General features: G+C 38.2%; 1 protein-coding gene across 1 annotated transcript in view; it reads right to left on the bottom strand.

Annotated features, from left to right (window-relative positions):
• Arid5b (AT-rich interaction domain 5B) overlaps positions 1-19,597 on the bottom strand; it is a 175,883-nt gene that overhangs the window by 84,810 nt on the left and 71,476 nt on the right. The window contains exon 4 of the mRNA XM_076834529.1: positions 1,866-2,096. Coding sequence (XP_076690644.1) covers positions 1,866-2,096 — 231 coding nt within the window. The remainder of the gene's footprint in view (positions 1-1,865; positions 2,097-19,597) is intronic.

The raw sequence follows: 19,597 nt of genomic DNA, 5'->3' as shown, positions 1-19,597 counted from the left end.
ATCTAATACTCCAATTATTGAGAGAACCATCTAGAAGCTCTTTAAAGATACCTTTATTCCAAAAGAAAACTTCCCCTTTAAGAGGCTAGAGAAGAAAAACAGCATTGACATTAGCTATACCAGAAGAAAGTTCAGGAAAACATTCAAAAGTCAGACGCTTGTGTTTGTGAGAACATTTAAAACTAATTTAGGAACTCTTAACAGCCATTGTGATCGCTGTTGAATTGGAACTTCTTTCTATTACCAATTCTAGATGTAACAGCTTTGAAAGGCAATGACTAATAACTCTTAAATTAGCCAAAAAGGTTAAAACATTGTTTTCATTATATTACATTGTGAAACTCTAATTTTGAATCATCTCAAATGAGAGAAAGCACTCTTACAGTTTCAGTGGGTGCCAGGAATTTAGAGACCACTTGAGTAACAAGTAGGATACAGGGTTTTGGAGCAGGGGATATGGAAGAAAAGTTCACCAATACTGAAAAGGGGAGGTCTGTACCTGCTAATCTGATGATTACATGGATAAAAAGAGGATACTGAAAAAAATGCACATTTATCTGCTTAAACAAGATTTTTTGAATATTAAAAATATGACAATAAATCCTTCTTTAAAGAAAGAAAATAGAATTTGTACAGACACTATTACACTCTCATAGATTGAGTCATCTTATAAGCCAGAGTTGTAAAAGACATCTGAGAAAACAATTTATAAGGGGAAAAAAAAAAAAAAAAGTAATGGCCTTTAGACTCCAATGAAGTTAGATCTTTCTGTTCTCTTTTTTCTCTTGTCCCTTCCTTCCTGAGTCATCATTCCCATCCCCTCGCCCCCACATCTGCTTTACAAAATCCCTCTAAGCAGGAGCAACAGGGCTGCTGGAGTCACAAAGAATCCATTTTGAAAGGACTCCCCAAAGCATGCTGATGTCTGTAATGGTTAAGCAGGATAACCTGAAATTGAATAACCTGTAAACCAGGATTCTTTGGGGGGAAACATAAACCAACAGCATCAAGGAATGTTCCAGATCAAAGGGATGCTATGCTCTTTCTAGATCAGGGGGTCTCAACTTCTTTTCCACCGAGGGGCCCACGAGGGATTCAGCAGGGCTTCATCATCCCATCTATGGGGGTGATTCCCAGAGAAGGTGGAGGGTGAGGGTGGAGGTGGTCATGCCTCTGTAAGTATAGGAATTCTGTCTGCAGAGAACCTCTAATGTGATCCAATCTGTTTGACAAACAGATGAGAGAGTAAAGATGTGAGAGAAAAACTGTCTGCATCCTCCAGTCTCTACACCATTCAAGACTTCCCAAACTGATGATGTGGTGTCTTTTCCCTCAAATCCCTATGTCTACAGAGACTCGTGGACACTTAGCTAGGCAGAGAAGCAGACAAATGTATGTGCACATGCCCATCTGGGGTGGGCACTGTGTATGTGTGTGTATGAAGAAAAAATTGGGGAACATGGAATCTACTCTATATATCCATCCATCCATCTACCTATTCACTTTATAGTACTGAAGTACCTATAATTTGTGCATTTTACAGTACCTTACAAAAGGGAATGATTAAACAAATCTAAAAAGACAGCATTTGAATAGTCAAAGCCTTTTATGAAAGAGCATGAAAGCTCCCTGTCCTGAAGTCCAATTTCAAGGTCAACCACCAACTTCACTCTATATTGAACAACAAATATTAAATAATAATCTTTAAACGGTAGTAAACGAAGGCTGCCAAGAAGGGAATGACGCTGTGGGGAATGAGAGGAGTGGGATGGCACACAGGCCTGTTCCCCCTCACCACCCCTCACAAGAACAACTATTGACACATGTTGAGTTTCAGATAGAAAAACAAAAAAACACAGACTCACCAAATTCATCACATATACTCTCATTTTCTATGAGAGTGGGGTGGTCAAAGGTGTCCCGGCAGTACAGGATCTGAGGGTTCCTGCTGACCACTGCGATGCCACCCAGGGCTAGGGCGAACTGGTCGGTTAGAATGGAAGATGGCTTATCCTGAATGCGCTTCAGCATGGAGCGGTAGCGGCAGTACTGAGGGTAGCTGAGAACGATCACATTGGTTTCTTCCTCGTCCTCCCCTAGACAAATGAGAAAACACTTGCATTACCTCCCTTTTTTTCCCCCAACAACGAAAATAAAACAAAAAACTTCCGTGGCTGTGGCATGACTTCAATAATCACGTCTGGTTTTCTGTAAAGATGTCATCTTCAGCAAGGCTCTCAAACCAGTTCTCCTCATCTAGGGTGACAGTGCCAGAATCTTCTGGCTCCTCCTCATAATCCATCCCTCCACCCCCCACCCCCACCTCAGGCTCCCTATGGAGTGTAACCTCTTGCAAGGAAAAGAGGAGCAGGGTGGCTCTGAGGACATATTAAACAATGTTGGTGTCACCAGTGAGCAGGAGAACCAAAAAACTCTTTTGAGAGTATTTGACATTTTAATCATCAAAGTCATCATGGAAATAAAAGAGCAGAAATATGTTGAGCTTCTTTACACACTGACTCCCACGGTTTAATATTGCTTTTATACTGGAGATATATATATATATCCTTTTTTTTCAGTGTTTGTGGCCTCCAAAAAGGTCATCTGGCATGGGAGAAATGTTCATGGGTCCAAATAGCATTGTTACCTGCTCTGGGGGTCATTATTGCTATACAGCCAATATTTCCTTTTCTCTTTATGGGCCTGAGGAAAGGCTGTGCTTTCTACCCTCTAGGGAATCCAGCGGCCCTGTGACTTGTTTTGGCCAATGATATATGACAGAAGTGGTGGCTGTGCTAAGAGCCAGTGTGCACCAACCAGAGTCTCCCTGTGTCTTTGTTCTGGCCATCTGTAATGCTTCAGATAGCAGCTACTCTGCCAGTCTGGGTCTTGGAGTAAAAATAACATGGAGCAGAGCCCCTGGTTGATTCAAAATAGATGCATAACATAAGCAGAAAATAAACCCTTGTTCTTTTAAGCTACTATGATTTGGAATCATTTGTTATTGCAGCATGATCTATCCCAACTTGACTGATATATCCTTCTTCTCCACCCTGCCTACACATACCCCCTATCTTGTAATGTTCCTCAAATCCATCTGGTAACTTGGCATATTTCAGAGAATCATGCTGAGAGGTCTCCCCAAGCATTCTTATGAGAGAGTTCCATCAGAACCAACTCAAGTCAGGAGAACATTTCAGCACATTTAATGAATCTTCCTCTTACACTGATCCTAATGCTTGCTTATTTACATGCCTGTGCTCATTTACAGAAACCAGATTTGGCATGGATGAATCCTTCCTTCATTTTATGCTTGAGATGTGGCAAACACCCCCCCCCCCTTTGGTGACCTGTCACCTGAACAACCTCAAGTGGAATTTAGGTTCCATGACCCATTTTGCCATCACTCTCTACAATTGCACCATCGGGGCAACTGTAAGCAATTCTAAGACTTGTCATTTGCTTATCCAGAGGGAAAACACTCAATATTTTGAGCCCTTGCCATGCTGCAGGGAATTTCACAAGACAGTTGTTAAGGATTCTGACATTATCATGGCCATCTGGTAACCAGTAGGAGACGAGTGAGTAAGGACAGCACATAATGATGGAACGTAACCAGTACCAACGGAAGGTGTGCATATGACCTTTCAGATAGGAGGCCAATCCCCAGATGTATTTCTAATTATGTTCACTTAGTTCCTCAGGCTGGAGGCTTCTCCATGAATGGAGATGTTCAGCTGCTTGCAAGATGACATCTTTTAATGGCTTACATTCCTTAGACTCCTGCCTGGATTCTCTGGGCAGCCACTTTATCAGCTGGCACACTTAATTAAGAGGAAATATGTTTACATTGAAGGCAAACCCATAAAGGAAAACTAGTTTTGAAATGCTGATATATATCCCTTGATATGCTAATCTGAGATTTTTTTAGCAGACCTAGGATCAAATCTGTGCCCAACAGCTTTTCATGGAACCATTCACCAAACACGACCAGAAGTCCAGGATCTAAGTGCTATTCAAGAAGTAGCTCTCAAATGTGTCATGATATCAGTATACCCTCTGTACATGACTATACTCTATTAGTCCAGCACATTGTGAATATGAGAGGAAGACAACCAGGAACTGCCCACAATTTACTCCTCTTAGCATCCTCAGTATCTAATACAAATTTTTGTATGTAGCAAATATTGTGCAAACACCTAATGATCCAAAATTCTGTTTTGGTCATGCCATTGGCTTTCTGTGAAGGAGAAAGTTGCACCAGTTTCTTTAGGTGCTCTTGAAATAAAATGGAGAAAGTTGCACTTTTCAAGTTGAATGACAGAGAAAGAACAGTCGCTTCAGAATTAGTTTCATGGAAGATGGCGTTACCTGGACACTACGATCCTCATGACTTCCTTCCTATCATTTTGTTCTGCTTTTCTCTAGCCATTTTTTCATGATGAAGCCATCTCTAATGTCTCCCTTATTCTCTGTTCTATACAGAATCACCTCCCTGGCAATATTCTGCACCTAGGCATGGCTGCTGCTTCTTTTGTTCTTTCTACCTCATCCTAGTCAAAACATGTCTTCTTTCCTTCACGCAGTTGCTAACTCACTAGCCAAGTCATGAATCCTTCCTTTCAGTTGGATGAGAAATAGCAACTTCCCTCCACCCCCAACTCATGGAAAATAATCTCACAACCATCTATTCATTCTGAAGTCAATGTTTCTAAGAGAGGTCCTGGGACTGCTTACCTCAGAAGTACACAGGATGCCTGCAAAAGAGCCGACTCCATGTGCCATCAAGGATGACTGATTCAGAATCTCCAAGGTTGGGGCCCAGGACCTTACATTTTTAACAGACATCTCACATAACTCTTGCACACTCGACTTTGAAATCTGTAATTCTGAATCTGAGTGTAGTTCTTTTTTTTTTTTTTTGCATAGAATTATAGTAACTTATTTAGCTTGGGTTTACACACACACACACACGCACACACACACACACACACTTCAGATAAATCTGTCATGTATATGTATATGCATATGTATATCTATCTATACACATGCATACATACATAGTTGCCAGATACACACACACACACACACGCACACACATATATATACATTATATGCACACATACATATTTTGATTTCTCTTCTAAGTCTTCTAATACTTAGAACAAAATACAGGTAAAAAGTTCCCTTCTCCCTGCCACATTTTTTTCAGGATTATTGCAGATATCATGAAAGATAGAAAATGAAAAAAAAAAAACCGTCTTCTTAACTAAATATATGAGGTCCTGAGGGACTATTTTCCTGTTTAGAAAGCAGAGCAAATATTAATGCTATTTCCGGTACTGGTAATAAAACACTAAAATTTGCAAAGGTCCTTAACATAACGTATTTCTTTTGTTTCTCACAGCAGCCCTATGCACAGCATTATTACCTGTTAATATTACCCAATTTAGAGGTGAGAGAAGAGGTTAAGACATCTATGTGACTAGTCCAGAATCTAAAAGAGCTAGAAAATGAAGGAGGTGAGGGTATAATCCAGTCTTCTCACTCCAAGGGTGATGAACTTTTTATTATGACAAAATGCCTCAGATAATAATAGCAGTAGGAATAATAATATCGATTGAACTAATTTACAATATTAGGAATGAGGATAGTGACCTATGATCAAGTAAAATAGGAGATTTCTGTTTCATGGAGAGTTTAGCTAGTTATAAGTCAGAATCATTCTACTTTGACTAAATTAGCTTATTATTATTTCAGAGCATTGCAATTCTTACTGTAGTGATTTAATGTTATTGATAAACCCTTCAGGGACATCAGCTCTCTCTTCAGGTGATAGGAAATCACACCAACCCTATGTTTTGCAAGCCTATTGCTCCTGTGCCTCATTAAACTCTCTCCACACAAAGAGCCTAGAGGTACAGCTGGGATCTGGCCTAGTGTGGCAAAGCTTGATTGATGCCAAAACAAAAATTATGATAACTTTGTTGCTTATGAACAGAACCACCCATTTGGACCAGAATTCTGGCATTGTTTGGACAGAGGCAAATTTCCAACCTCATAATTAGACATCCCCAGGGAACTGACTTTCATATTTACAAAACCAGAGAAAGCCCATGAGACCCTCAGAACTCTATGGATGCTAACAAAGCAAACTAAGGTGAGACGAAAGAGAAGATGCAGAGGTGAAGTGAGACTTGGAAGAATGAGTCAGCTGGGTCAAGTTTTCACTAAGCAAAGACACCCCAAGACCCCTCTTTGTAGTTTAGGCAGACATGTTTGTTTTACTGGAGAGATATTTTTTTCTTCCTAGAGACAAAGTGTGGTCAGTTTAATAATATATTTTTTAAAAGGGTGTATAACAGAGTATAAAAGTATGAGTTTGGGAGAGCTTTCCAGATCTAAAATTCTATGATCCTATAACGGCCTCCTAAGCCTCTGCATTAAATTAACTTCATCCTGATACAGCTACAAAAATATTAAATTGTTCAATGGCTGGCATGTTTTATTTTGCCCTAGTACACTGTGAAACAAAGTCAAAAGACCCTTTCAAGAATTCTTATTTAAATTCTTCAGATTCTCCTTTCCTCCTTATGCATTTCATACACACATAAAAACAAATACTCCTATGCAAAGTTACCCATGAAATAGGGCTGCCAATAAATGCTATGTAAGACAGTTCTCCCTTTCTAATTCATAAGAGGCAGAGTAGATAAAACTAAGAATGAATAAAGAATGGATAAATTACACATTTGTTTGGCAAAAGACAAAGTATTCCTGGAACAAAGATTTTCTTTCAACCACACCCACATAAGAAAAAAAAAATCAAAGTACTACCCTAAGGAGTATCCTTCTAACACTCTAGTTGGTTGTATTTAGTTGGATTTATATATATATATATATATACACACACACACACACACATACATACATATATGTATGTATGTTTATGTATATTACTTGATTCTAGTCAATAGAAAATGATCAGCAATAAATTGCTGGTAGCCAAGACTGAAATTAAAAAACCACAATTATCATATTCTATTAAAATATCATCCTATTCCTCAATTCCCCCTCCCCACCCCCCTAAAAAATGCGAACATGCCCATTTTAAAATGAAGTACTCAAAGGGAATAAGAGACCCAAAATTACTAAACCTCATTTCAACTTCAATAAAAAGAACTTTGCCTATTAAAAGTTAATACCTAAAGTACACTGCTTGTAATGCTCAACCAAAATTACTCTAATCCTGTGCTTATATCATAATTACACGTTTTGTTAACCTCTCTCAATGTCAATTTTTCACTTATTTATATATTTTCAAAGTCCAAAACAGAATTCCACAGAGAAACTGTAATTATAACATGAGACTCCACCCAGGCTTTTCAAACAGTAACTGTATACCATTGCTTTAATCCTCAAAGTGGGGCTGGGGGTGGGGAAGAGGTAGGGGGAGAGGGTAAGAGCAGGCATTCATTCTGAATAGCATGTTGCTCAAGTTGTCTTTGTACAAAAAGAGATGCATGAAATGGCAAACACAATGAATTAATGGAGCATTGACTTTCAAATATCCATAATGCTATTTTTTAAAAATAGTTAATGGTGGCCAAATGCACAGACGGCTGAAAACATCATAAATTCCGGAGGAGAAATTTGCTTTTATCTCTTACACAATTTAGAAATGTAACTTTCTTTTTGATTCTACGGGGAGGAAGGGAGACTTGTTTCGGAAACATCACACTATTATGCTTACTGAAAAACCACTATAATCTACTTCTAACATCAGTAAGCTTAAAAAAAAAAAATCTTAAAAAAAAAAAAAAAAAAAAACCCTGCACACCAGGATTTTATAGAGCCTGGTGGAAAAAATATGCATGTTCCTTCCTGCACCTAATTACCTCAACTGAAAAATCTGCCAAGTATTTTGCCCTTTAGTTCCCTTAATCGTATTAGGGCAAATGCATTTGGATGCCAACAGAAACAAACATTTAAAGATTTTCACTTAAAAGATTCCAAATATGTATGAAGGCTAAGTTTGAAACACAATGTCCCTCGTGCTTCTGAGACAACAGTTTTCTTTTTCTTTTTTTTTTCCCTCAAGCAAATATGAATTTGCTCATGTTATAAAACTTGATGTCTAGTTTTGAAACAATTTAAGTAAAATAATGTCAATACGAGAGGTTCTCACAATGATTTATGCTTCCTTCTGTTACTTTATTACATTAGACATTCCTTTCTCAAAGCTTTATACTTTTCTCTGTGCTCCTAGCAACCAACCAAAGGCAAAGCATCAACTTTATATACCTGGCACTGTTCCAATACTTACTGCTATTGACAATTATATTGAAGTTTCTATTTAATTGCTGCTCTGTTGTGACACTGCATATTCGTCATAATTAGGCATTTCCTATTTTCTGTCCATTTCTCTTTGATTATTACTGAAAATGATTTTTTTTTTAATTTCAGAAAACCTGAGCATGAAAATTCTACAGATAAGAGTAGCTACAGCTGTTACTATCATTACCAACATTGTAACATTCAGAAAAAAAAAAAAAGAATATAATTTCTCGGAAGGTAATTTTCCTTTCAGTCTAAGTGCTCTTATTCATCTTACAGTTACTCAATGATTTCCTGTTCTAATTACAGGACATTATACAGAGAGACATTTGTAAAAGGAAAATGCAGCAGGGTATATGACTAAATAGCTTGAATTGGTTGAAAGTGTTTAAAATTCCAAAGTTGTACATCAACTTTATCAGTTCGTGGTAACAGTTCTGTGTAAATGCGTAATGTGCCCCCACTGTATTTCCGAATCTCTCTTAAGACAGTCAACTTTGTACTCAAAGTTAGTACACATCAAAGGGGAAAATACATTTGCAGTTAAACTGATGTTAGAGAGTTGGGTGAGGGAAGTTCAGTTGGGTTTTTGTGTGTGTGTGTGTGTGTGTGTGTGTGTGTGTATGTGTGTGTGTGTCCTCCCCCCATCAAAGCTGTTAAATTGGAGACTTGCCAAGACATGGAGTGGAAAATATTAATAATAAAAATAAATTAAATGCCTGATTAAAAGGGAGAGAGAACAAGATTCCATCCGGAATAGAAATGAAAATGCCACAAACTATTTCATAAAAACATACTGTGACGTAAATGACACATCAGTATTGCACTGTTGTGGTTATTTTGAGAAATGGCTTGTACTGTAAGTCAGCTGGTGCTGCCCCACCCTTAATAATTTTGTAATTCTCTACACAGTAAGCAAGTGAGGCAGCCCTGAGATTGCTAAGACAGAAAACAGACCTAGCCAGACAGAACTGGCAATAAAAAGATAATGTACTTTTAACATAACAGAACAAGGAGATTGGCTTTATTAACTAAAAAAACCCTCCTTTAAATGGTCCCTAGCTTGCCATTTGTTTTGATAAATGGAAACACAGATCTTCCCAGGACAGGCAACAAAAATATCACAGGAGAACTTAAAAAACAAACAAACAAAAAAATGTGGGAAAATATATCAGTGCATGGTTACAAATGGAACAAAGAATATTTCAAATACAAAACCAGGGGGTTTTAGTCAATTGTGTCCAGAAGCCAGGCACTTAAAAAAGAGGGATACACAAATATAAAATATGTATTAACATGTTAACATTGGCGTTTGCCCTTACTGTTGCTTCATCACTCAAAAGAGAAAACATAAAACCAAACACTGCTATCACTCTGAGTAACCAATGAACCCACTGGGAAGGGAGCCAGAGCCACCTCCACCATTCTCCCCATGGCCTCTGAATTACCAGCCACATTCAGAAGCCACTCTGGATTTCATCTTGAGAATTTTGCATCTTATTTCCATATGGCTCATCTCAGCCAAAATTTAAATGTCACACAAGACAGGGATTATGCAATAAAAACACCTACTGGTGAGACCTCATGATCTGACTGATGCATTTGTAGGTAGAGTTGTGACCACACACGAGGTATAATTGTAGGGTCCTGAACTACCTTAGCTTCCTCCTCTTTACAAGATTTAACCTTTAAGCTATAATCAGTCATTCATTTTTAGTATAAATGAATTTGAGCACCTGAAGAAGAAAATGTAAGAAATCCATGGGACATCAGGAGCCAGGGCCTAGACAAAATTTTTTCATGCTCCAAAGTCAAATGAAAAGTTTTCTCAGAGATTAATTTATGTATTACATAAATATTCTACCGGATTTGAATTCCATTAAACTCAACCCTGTCTTGGCTGACTCCATCAGCCCCTATGGTTACCATGACTAAGTTGTTATAAGAGGAAGAAACTGAACCATCATTAGCAGAACGGGCCTTAAAAATTAAAACAACTTCTGGAATCTTTCCCCAGGGATTATCTACATGGCTTTTTATTTTTCAAGTTGTATTTTACATCTGCCGTCATTGTAAAGAATCGCAATTCTGTTAGTGCAGCAGCTGCACAAACCCTTGACATTTGAGATACTCTCCTGAACCCCAACTCATGAATAAACCTAATTAAGGTGCAGTACTGGACAGATCAATAGCTAAATGATTAACTTCCACACATCAGTCTCTCAGCATGTGAGATACAAATTTGTGCATTAACAAAATGACAAATCACTATTTGTCATGACTTTCATGGACATGATCATTTCACAAATAGTCAACACTAATTAGACTAAATCTAATAATTGCCAACATAATTTATATCAGAAAAAAAACTGCATGGAGAGAACCAAATACCCATGTAGGAGTGACTAATATTGATGATCTAATGCCTAGCACTTCAAAGGCATTTCATACACAGATATGTATACACATACACCTGTGTCCATATGTGTGTGTGTGTGTGTGTGTGTGTTTGTGTGTAGATATAATGATATTCTACTGGTATTAAAACTGTACAGCCATGAAAAATAATTAGGCTAAATAACATTTCAGATCCTGCAAAGAAGTTTCTGTTATATTAAGATTTTTTTTAAAAAAAGAGAAGGTATGGGCTGCGGTTGTGGCTCAGCAATACAGCGCTCACCTAGCACATGCGAGGTCCTGGGTTGGGTCCTCAGCACCACATAAAAATAAATAAATAAAATAAAGGTATTAAAAAAAAGGGACGGTATGAAATAAAGTGTGTTTTGTTAATTGCTTTACTGAAGATACAATTCATTCATTTTAAGTGTACAAGATTTTAGCTTATTTGTGTTGTGCATCCCTCAAAACAATCAAATTTAGAATATTTTCATTACCCAAAAAGAAATCCTGAACTCTCTTGCTCTCACCAATCTTAAATAACCAGCAACTTTCTTTCAATCTCTATAGATTTCCTATTCTGGACATTTATTGTAAATGAAATTGTACATTTATATGGTATTTGGTGGCTGGTTTCATTCACTTGACATCATGTTTTCAAGGTCCATCCATGTTGTAGCACACATCAAAACTCCATTCTTTTTTATGGCTGAATAATATTCCATTGTATGCATAAATCATATTTTATTTATCTTGTTTTGAATAGTACTGCTATCACCATTTGTGCAAATATTTTTGCGTGGATATTTGTCTTTACTCTTGTGTATACACTTAAGAGTAGAATTGTTGGGTGGTATGGTAATTCTAGTTTTACCTTTTTGAGGAACTGCCATACTACTATTTTCTGAGGTGACTACACCATTTTACATTTCCACTGGTAGTATATGAGAGTTCGAATACCTCTACATCCTCACCAGCACTTCTGATTATTTGTCTTTTTTTGGTGGAGAAGGTACTAGGGATTGAACTCAGGGGCACTTGACCACTGAGCCACATCCCCAGCCTTATTCTGTATTTTATTTAGACACAGGGTCTCACCGAGTTGCTTAGTGTCTTATTTTTGCTAAGGCTGGCTTTCAACTCACTATCCTCCTGCCTCAGCCTCCCAAACTGCTGAGATTAGAGGCATGGCCACTGTGCCTGGCTTATTTGTGTTTTTGATAGCTATATTACTGGGTGTGAAGTGGTATACCGTATTGTCTTAATATTTAAAAATAGGACAGTGGCTGATTCTAGGGTGTGATATTACCTATAATTCTATTTCTTCCTTTGGTTTTCTGCATTTTCAAATGTAGTTTTTAAAAAGAAGGAAACATCTGCCAAATCAATATGCATTTTTGAGGGGCCACTAAAAAAATCTTGAATAAAGAAAAACATTGGAGGACTTGCAATTCTAGATTTCAAAACTTCCTATGAAGTTACAGTATCAAGAGGTTGCGGGGCTGGCATCTGGATCGACGTATATACTAATGGGAAAGAAGAGTCCAGAAATAAACCCTAATAGCTACAGTCAATGATTTTGACAAGGGTGCCCAGATCATTCAATAAGGAAAGGACAGTTTTTTCAATAAATGGTAGTAAGAAGATTAAATATCCTCAGGCAAGAGAATACAATTAGACCCTTCTCTCAAATAATTCATAGAAATCAACTAAAACTTGATCAACAATCCAAATTTAAGAGCTAAAACTAAAATTCTTGGAAGAAACCACTGGTAAACATTTTTGTGACCTTGGATTTCCCAATGACGATAAAAATGCAGGTAGCAATAAAAATAGATAATTGGGCTTCATAAAAATTAATTTTTTGCACCAAATAATACTATCAAGAAAGTAGACAGACAGACACAAAATGGGAGAAAATCTGCAAATCATATACCTGATAAGGGATTCATATACAGAATCTATAATGAGGACCTACAACTCAGTAACAGATAAATGATCCATTTAAAAATGATGAAGGACTTAAACAGGTATTTCTCTAAAGAATATGTACAACATGATTAATCATTAGAAAAATGCAAAACAAAACTATAATGAGAAACCACTTCATACCCTCTTAGATAGCTATTATGAAACAAAAACAAAAATACCAAGTGCTGGTGAGGATGTGGAGAAATTGGGATCCTCTCTCATTGCTGGTGCAAATGTGAAATGGTGCAGCCATAGCAAAAAAGTCAGTAAGTTCCTTAAAAAGTTAAATCTAAAATTACTATATAAACCAGTAATACCATTCCTAGATACAAACCCAAAGGATTTGAGAACAAATACTCATATACTTCTACACCAATGTTGATAGGAGCATTATCACAATTGTCAAAAAATGGAAAAAACCTAAGTGTCCATCAACAGATGAACAGATAAATGTGGTATATCCATACAATGGAATACTATTCAGCCACTAAAAAGAATAAAGCTTTGATATATGATACAATATAGATGAACCTTGAAAATATCATGGTAAATGAAATATGGCAAACACAAAAGGGCAAATATTGTATGAACCTACTTATGTGAGGTATTTAAAACAGGCTGATTCATGGAGATTGAAAGTAGACTAGAGGTTGCCCGGTGTTGGTTGGGTGGTAGAAGGGTACTGGAAGGAATAGAGAATTCTTGCTTAATGGGTTCAGAGTTTCTGTTTGGTGTGATGAAAAGTTCTGTAAACAGATAAGAGTGACAGTTACGCAATATTGGGAATGCACTTAATGCCACTGAATTGTATACTTAAAAATGTTATGTATATGTTATACAACCAAAGAAGAGGGGTACGACTGGCAAGGGTTATATGCTAGAGCATAAACTCCTGGCGGACATGGAGTCAGTGTTCTAATTTCTTGGTATCTTTCCTAGACCTTTGAGAGTGTTAGCAAATGTAACTGCCTACAGACAGTGTCACAACAAACATCTGACCCTTTCATCAGGATTTCCCCCCAGGCTCTGGATCTACCGCTCTTCCTACAAGACTGAATGACTCTGGAGAAAGATATCTGCCCAACAGCCCCGGAGGCATCGGTTGGCAAACCTTCTTAGATGAAGGGTTAGGAACTTAGGCAGTCCTCCCATTTTATGAAATCTCTCTCTCTATCACTGGAGATTCTGAATTTCACCCCCAAGCTCTGAGCCCTGTCCACAAAGCTGAACCAACTTCTGGAAGCTCATGCCCGAAGGCATCAAGAGAGTTGGATGATTGCTTTGCTTTCTTGCATCTTATCATAGGGATCCTGGAGTGACTCAGCACAGAAGGAAGGGCAAAGGCATTTTATTCTGTCAGTGTCTCACCTTTTTAAAAAAAATTTAGTTTTAATCAGGCTTTTATTTTTATTTTTTTCTGGTTGTATAGAAAGTATATTCACACCAATTCCTGTCTTCATACATGTACTTTGGATAATGGTGTCCATCACATTCCACTGTCTTTTCTAACCCCCTGCCCCCTCCCTTCTCCTCCCACCCCTCTGTCCTATCTAGAGTTCATCTAATCCTCCCATGCTCCCCCTCCCTACCCCACTAGGAATCAGCCTCCTTAGATCAGAGAAAACATTTGGTATTTGTTTTTTGGGGATTGATTAACTTCACTTAGCATTATCTTCTCTAATTCCATCCATTTACCTGCAAATGCCATGATTTTACTCTTTTATTGCTGAGTAAAATTCCATTGTGTATATATGCCACATTTTTTTTATCCATTCATTCACTGAAGGGCATCTAGGTTGGCTCTACAGTTCAGCTATTGTGAACTGTGCTGCTGTAAACATTGATGTGGCTGTGTCCCTGTAGTATGCTGTTTTTAAGTCCTTTGGGCCTCATCTTAAATCTGTATTTGAATTGGAGAATCCCTACTGAGTGCTCAGGAGGCTTTCTGAGGGGAAACTACATTCAGATGGCGTAGATCCTCAACTTCTATCTCACACCTCCATTCATTTGCCCAAGAAGGAGCCAGCATCTGGTACAGGCAACACCTTCACCCATCACCCATCCCTGGTTTTATTATGACCAATAAGGAGTCAAATCAAAATACTGGTTTTGGAGAAGCTTCCTTTATGTATATATCAAGACACCTCAAACCATATATTCTTGATTTTTCCCTTCTTGCCTATATTTCAGTTAAAACAAAGGCTTGGCCTGGCATGGTGATGCACGCCTGTAATCCCAGTGGCTTGGGAGGCTAAGCCAGGAAGATCATGAGTTCAAAGTCAGCCTCAGCAATTTAGTGAGGCTCTAAGCAACTTAGTGAGACCCTGTCTTAAAATTTAAAAAATAAAATAAAAAGGGCTGGGAATGTAGCTCAGTTGTTAAATGCCCCTGGGTTCTATCCCTGTTACACAAAACAAACAAACAACAACAAAAACAAAACCCCACAAAGGCTTGTCTACTCTGAATTGAGAAAAGCCAAGTAGTAAAGTTAATGATGCTGAACCCTCAAAATGTAGCTATAATGATTTGCAAGGCAACCAGATTTTTTGACATAAATTGGATAAACCCAAGGATAACAATTTTACATGATTTATTTCGAACTGCTATGCTTTATTAACTACAAATTTTAACATGTAAAATCTTATCAAATCATATATAAAGCTTCTTCTAATTATAGTTAATCACCATCTTATTTTATTCTCTAGCATGTTTAACATTTTATACTATTTAACAAAAACTTATTCAAACTCATAGTAAAAAAAAAATTTTAGATGTCCACTTAAAATTTGGCAAAGGAGTATATAGATTTTTCCCCAAAATCTTTTAGAGCAACACTATTCAATAAAATGTGAGTCAAGTATGTAATTAATATTAAAAAGGTAAAGAGAAAACAGGTGAAATGAATGTTATTATCTATTTTATTTGGCCCCAAATATCTAAAATATTGTTCCTTTTGTTTTTTTCAGACTGGGGACTGATCAAAATATCATTTCAACATGTGACCACCAAAAAGAATTGTTAATGATATAGCTTATATTATTTTTACATACTATTTTTAAAAATCTGGCATTTTACATAGATAGCATCTGTTGATTTGGGCAAGCCACACTGCAAGGGCTTACCCGCATGTGATTGGTGGGTACCATATTGGACAGGGAAGCTTAAGAAGAGTCCACCAGAAAAGAAATTTGAAGACAACCTAGGATAAATGGGGCTGTTTTGGACACAGAGCATGGTCCCCAAGGGGACTTTCCGTTTTAGATTCTAATAAAAAAAAAAAATCAGAAGCACAATAGGAGAAGAAACAGAATATGGAGAAGAAACCAAAACAGGAGGAAAAAAAGACTCCAGTGGAATTTGATACCTAAGACTCCAACAAAGGCCAAGATGGAGAAAGTGTGTTACTATTTTAGTAGAGATCCTGCTCGGTACCTTTTGTTTTTGATGAATGATATAACAAAAAACAAAGCCAAAAAGCTTCCCACTTTATAGTGGGCTGGCTGGAGTTCTCTCTTCTGGGTTATACCTTTTCTTCTGTGCTAACTAGCTGCAAGTTCACCTGGTGCCATTTCCACAAACCATCTGCTCTGCTTTCTGTCATGATGCCAGGAGAACATCAGTCTTTCAGAAGGGGTATTTTCTTTCTTTCTTTCTTTTTTTTCTGGTGTGTGCAATACTAAAATTAGTTTAACATCTGAAAGAGATACTTATAAAACCTACTGGAAACCGAAACCACTCTTCAATCTCACGGCTATGCAGTCATATAAAAACTCCAGCACCTTCTAATGTGCTCTCACAGGGCACCGTGGAAGAACATCATTGAAAGCGAACGATATGGATATGCTCTGTTTTACTTCCTTTTTGTACAGTGTCAGTACTGAGTAAGCTGATGTAAGACAGGAGGAGGATGAGTCTGGTTTATTCACATTTCCCATCATCCTCTGAAAATGAGTTCCACTACAAATGTCCTCCTTGACTCAATCTCTAATATCCATATCTACTCACTCCTCTTTTCTCATAAAAGACACACTAAACAAATTGCTGGTGACTAATATATTAATTCCAGTCATAATTTTGTGATTTTATACCATGAGTTCCCTGGGTGTTGTTTAGATTTCTGGGAGAAGGTGTACATTCATAAGGGTTGGCAAACTATGAGCCAACTCTGGCCTGTCGCTGGTTTCTATCAATAAAGTTTTATTGCAACATAGCCGTGCTCATTCATTTACATATTATCAATGACTACTTTTGTACTCCAACCACACAGTTGTGTAGCTGTGGCAGATATATCATGACCTACAAGTCTAAAATGTTTACTGTCTGATTTGGCTGGTTCTTGCTCTAGAGATTATATTTTTTGCTTCCAGAAAGCTGCTATTTGGATCATTGGCATCAGCTTAATTTCTAAGATACAGCTACTCTGCTAACACCTGACTGTACTTATTTATTCATGTTGGACTTTTCTTTGTAGGCGATGGGTTCTTTGAAGGGCAGGAGGTAGATCTTTAGTGGGTCTGAATCCCTAATGCCCTATAAACAACTGAAGCATGTGATAGACTTTCAATTTATGTCGTTCTCTTTTTCTTGATATTCACTCTTTGGTGTTCTCCTTTCCTCATAGTATCCCATGATCTATTATCTATTTTCTTTATCTTGCTCTGTGACCTCTGAAGTTTATGTCAATGGGCTCCTTCACAGCCTGGCTTCTTCTTAGTTCAGCCAACAAAATACCCAGCAGGAGATCAGATGTGGGAAGAAAGAAGTTGTGGTACAGTTATCTCTTTCCAACTTGCTTACAGCTCCCCAGGTCATGGCCACACCCAAGGGCAGTTCCTCCATGATGCCGGTCTTCACCAGGTAGCACCATCTCCTCCACCTGCTTCCTGACCTCATGAGTCCCCGCTTGCCTCAGCTGCTGTCCTTCATTCTTTTCACTCTAACCCTATAAGTCTTCCCTTTGTCAATGTCCTGTTGGTTGAACGCTCCAAGAGGAAATCTCTTTCATGCCTCCATCTTGACTAATACTCCTCTATGGTTCCCATCTAGCAAGTGGTAACTCAGTGGATGTCCCCACCTCAGAGGCTCAACAATTTGTGTTCTGTGGACCATTAGCATCAGAATCACAGAGGGGCCTGTTTTAAATAGAGAATCCTGGGTCCCCATCCTGCTGTGAATAAGGATGTCTGATCTGGGTCTCTGGATACTTCATGACAAAACCCACCCCCAGGTGTTTCCAACCCCACCTAATCAGAACAGATGGTGAATTTCAGTTTTGGGGAGCAAGGTGAAATAAAAGACCGAAAACCAGTTTGAAGCAACTGCAGTGTCTTTAAGATCCTGTAGTAAGATGGGTTAATCATGAATTTAATGGAAAAGGAGGCCAGAACTACCTGGAAGAAGGCCACAGGAAGTGCTGAAGCTAAAATCAGAAATTACCCATTTTTCTTGGACATAGGGTGAAATCCGTTAAAGTAGACTGTACACTTAAAAATCACACAGTCCACAACATTGCCTTCCATGGTCTAGCTACACATCAGTACCAGTATAATGATGAGAACGAAAATCAATTGCACTGACAGATGGAACGGCATGAGTCACACAGCCCAGGCATGTGCAGAAGGTAGCACATGTGAATGACAGAGGGCCAGGGCCTGGTGTTGGCCAACTACCAACTGTAATATGGGGAAAGACCACCTTAGAGAGTCTTGGATTTCCAATCTGTAAAATGGCCAAAAAGTGACTTCCTAAGAAGATACCTGAGTTAAAAAATGAAAACTAGTTAGGTGTGGCATACTAACCACTCAGGAGATATCCTGTGTTATAATTACTTTGCAGGCTCTTCCCCCAAATATGTCAAGAACACTCAAAGCTCCTGGTGGGAGTGGGGACCATGTTTCCAAGCATCATGTGGAAGAAGGGTGTCATAGTAGGGAAAGCACTGAGTTTCACAAAAGGTCACTCAGATGGAGTTCTTGGAAATTTTAACATGCTAACAGACATTTTAATCTATAGGAGATGAATTGCTGCCCTTTCTGAACTTGACCATGAAATCCTCTCCTTCCCCTCCCTGATCCTGGCCCCCTAGCCTTTGTAATTCATGTCTCACCTCCACTAGCTAGTATTTCTCTCCTCGCATTTTGGGGACAAAATGCGTACCAACTATGTTGACTGCATCAATTGACTGCATCAACTGCCCGACTCCTTCCACGCCCTTCCCTCAATACACACTCTGCTTAACAGTTTATAACTACAAATAGTTTACTATGTGTAGTATCGTTACTCATCTATTAAACACTTCAGAATCTATAAAGCCCCTTCACATGCTTAGATTTACTTAATCCTTCCAGAATCTCCCTTGAGATCTGTCAAGAATGCTGCCCATCTTTAACACTAAGGACACAGAAAGCTCATTGGTTTCTATAAATAAAGTTTTATTGCAACACAATAAATGACTTGCCCAAGGTCACCCTGCGAACAGGTCATCTGGCACTAAATCTCACACCATTCTCCTTACGTTCCAGCTGCATTCTGCATGGATCCAAATCTCTGAGAAGCATTCTGGCTGATTCACCATATTCCCAGTTAACTCGTACAGACCTTCCAACAGACATGGCTTTGAGAATCCTTGTGATTTTACTAATGATAAGCAAACTTCTAGTTTCAGGAACCCTTCCAGTCTCATATTTAAAACAATCCCCTGAGGAAAACTTGTTTTAAATTCTGTGGAAGATAATTTCAAATAGAGATGATCACTGCATAAAGACCCTTCGCCACTAGAACTGTGCACCTTTGACCTCTTTGGTAGCACTTTTCAGGTTCAGTGAAGCCTGTGGTGTCATTTCTATTGTTTTCCCTTTGGGTCCTGGGATGAACACCCATCAACCACTTCTTA

Source organism: Callospermophilus lateralis, chromosome 15, assembly GCF_048772815.1.
Source record: "Callospermophilus lateralis isolate mCalLat2 chromosome 15, mCalLat2.hap1, whole genome shotgun sequence".
NCBI lineage: Eukaryota > Metazoa > Chordata > Mammalia > Rodentia > Sciuridae > Callospermophilus > Callospermophilus lateralis.
The sequence above is the reverse complement of the archived record's forward strand: the minus strand, read 5'-3'. Positions and strand labels throughout refer to the sequence as shown.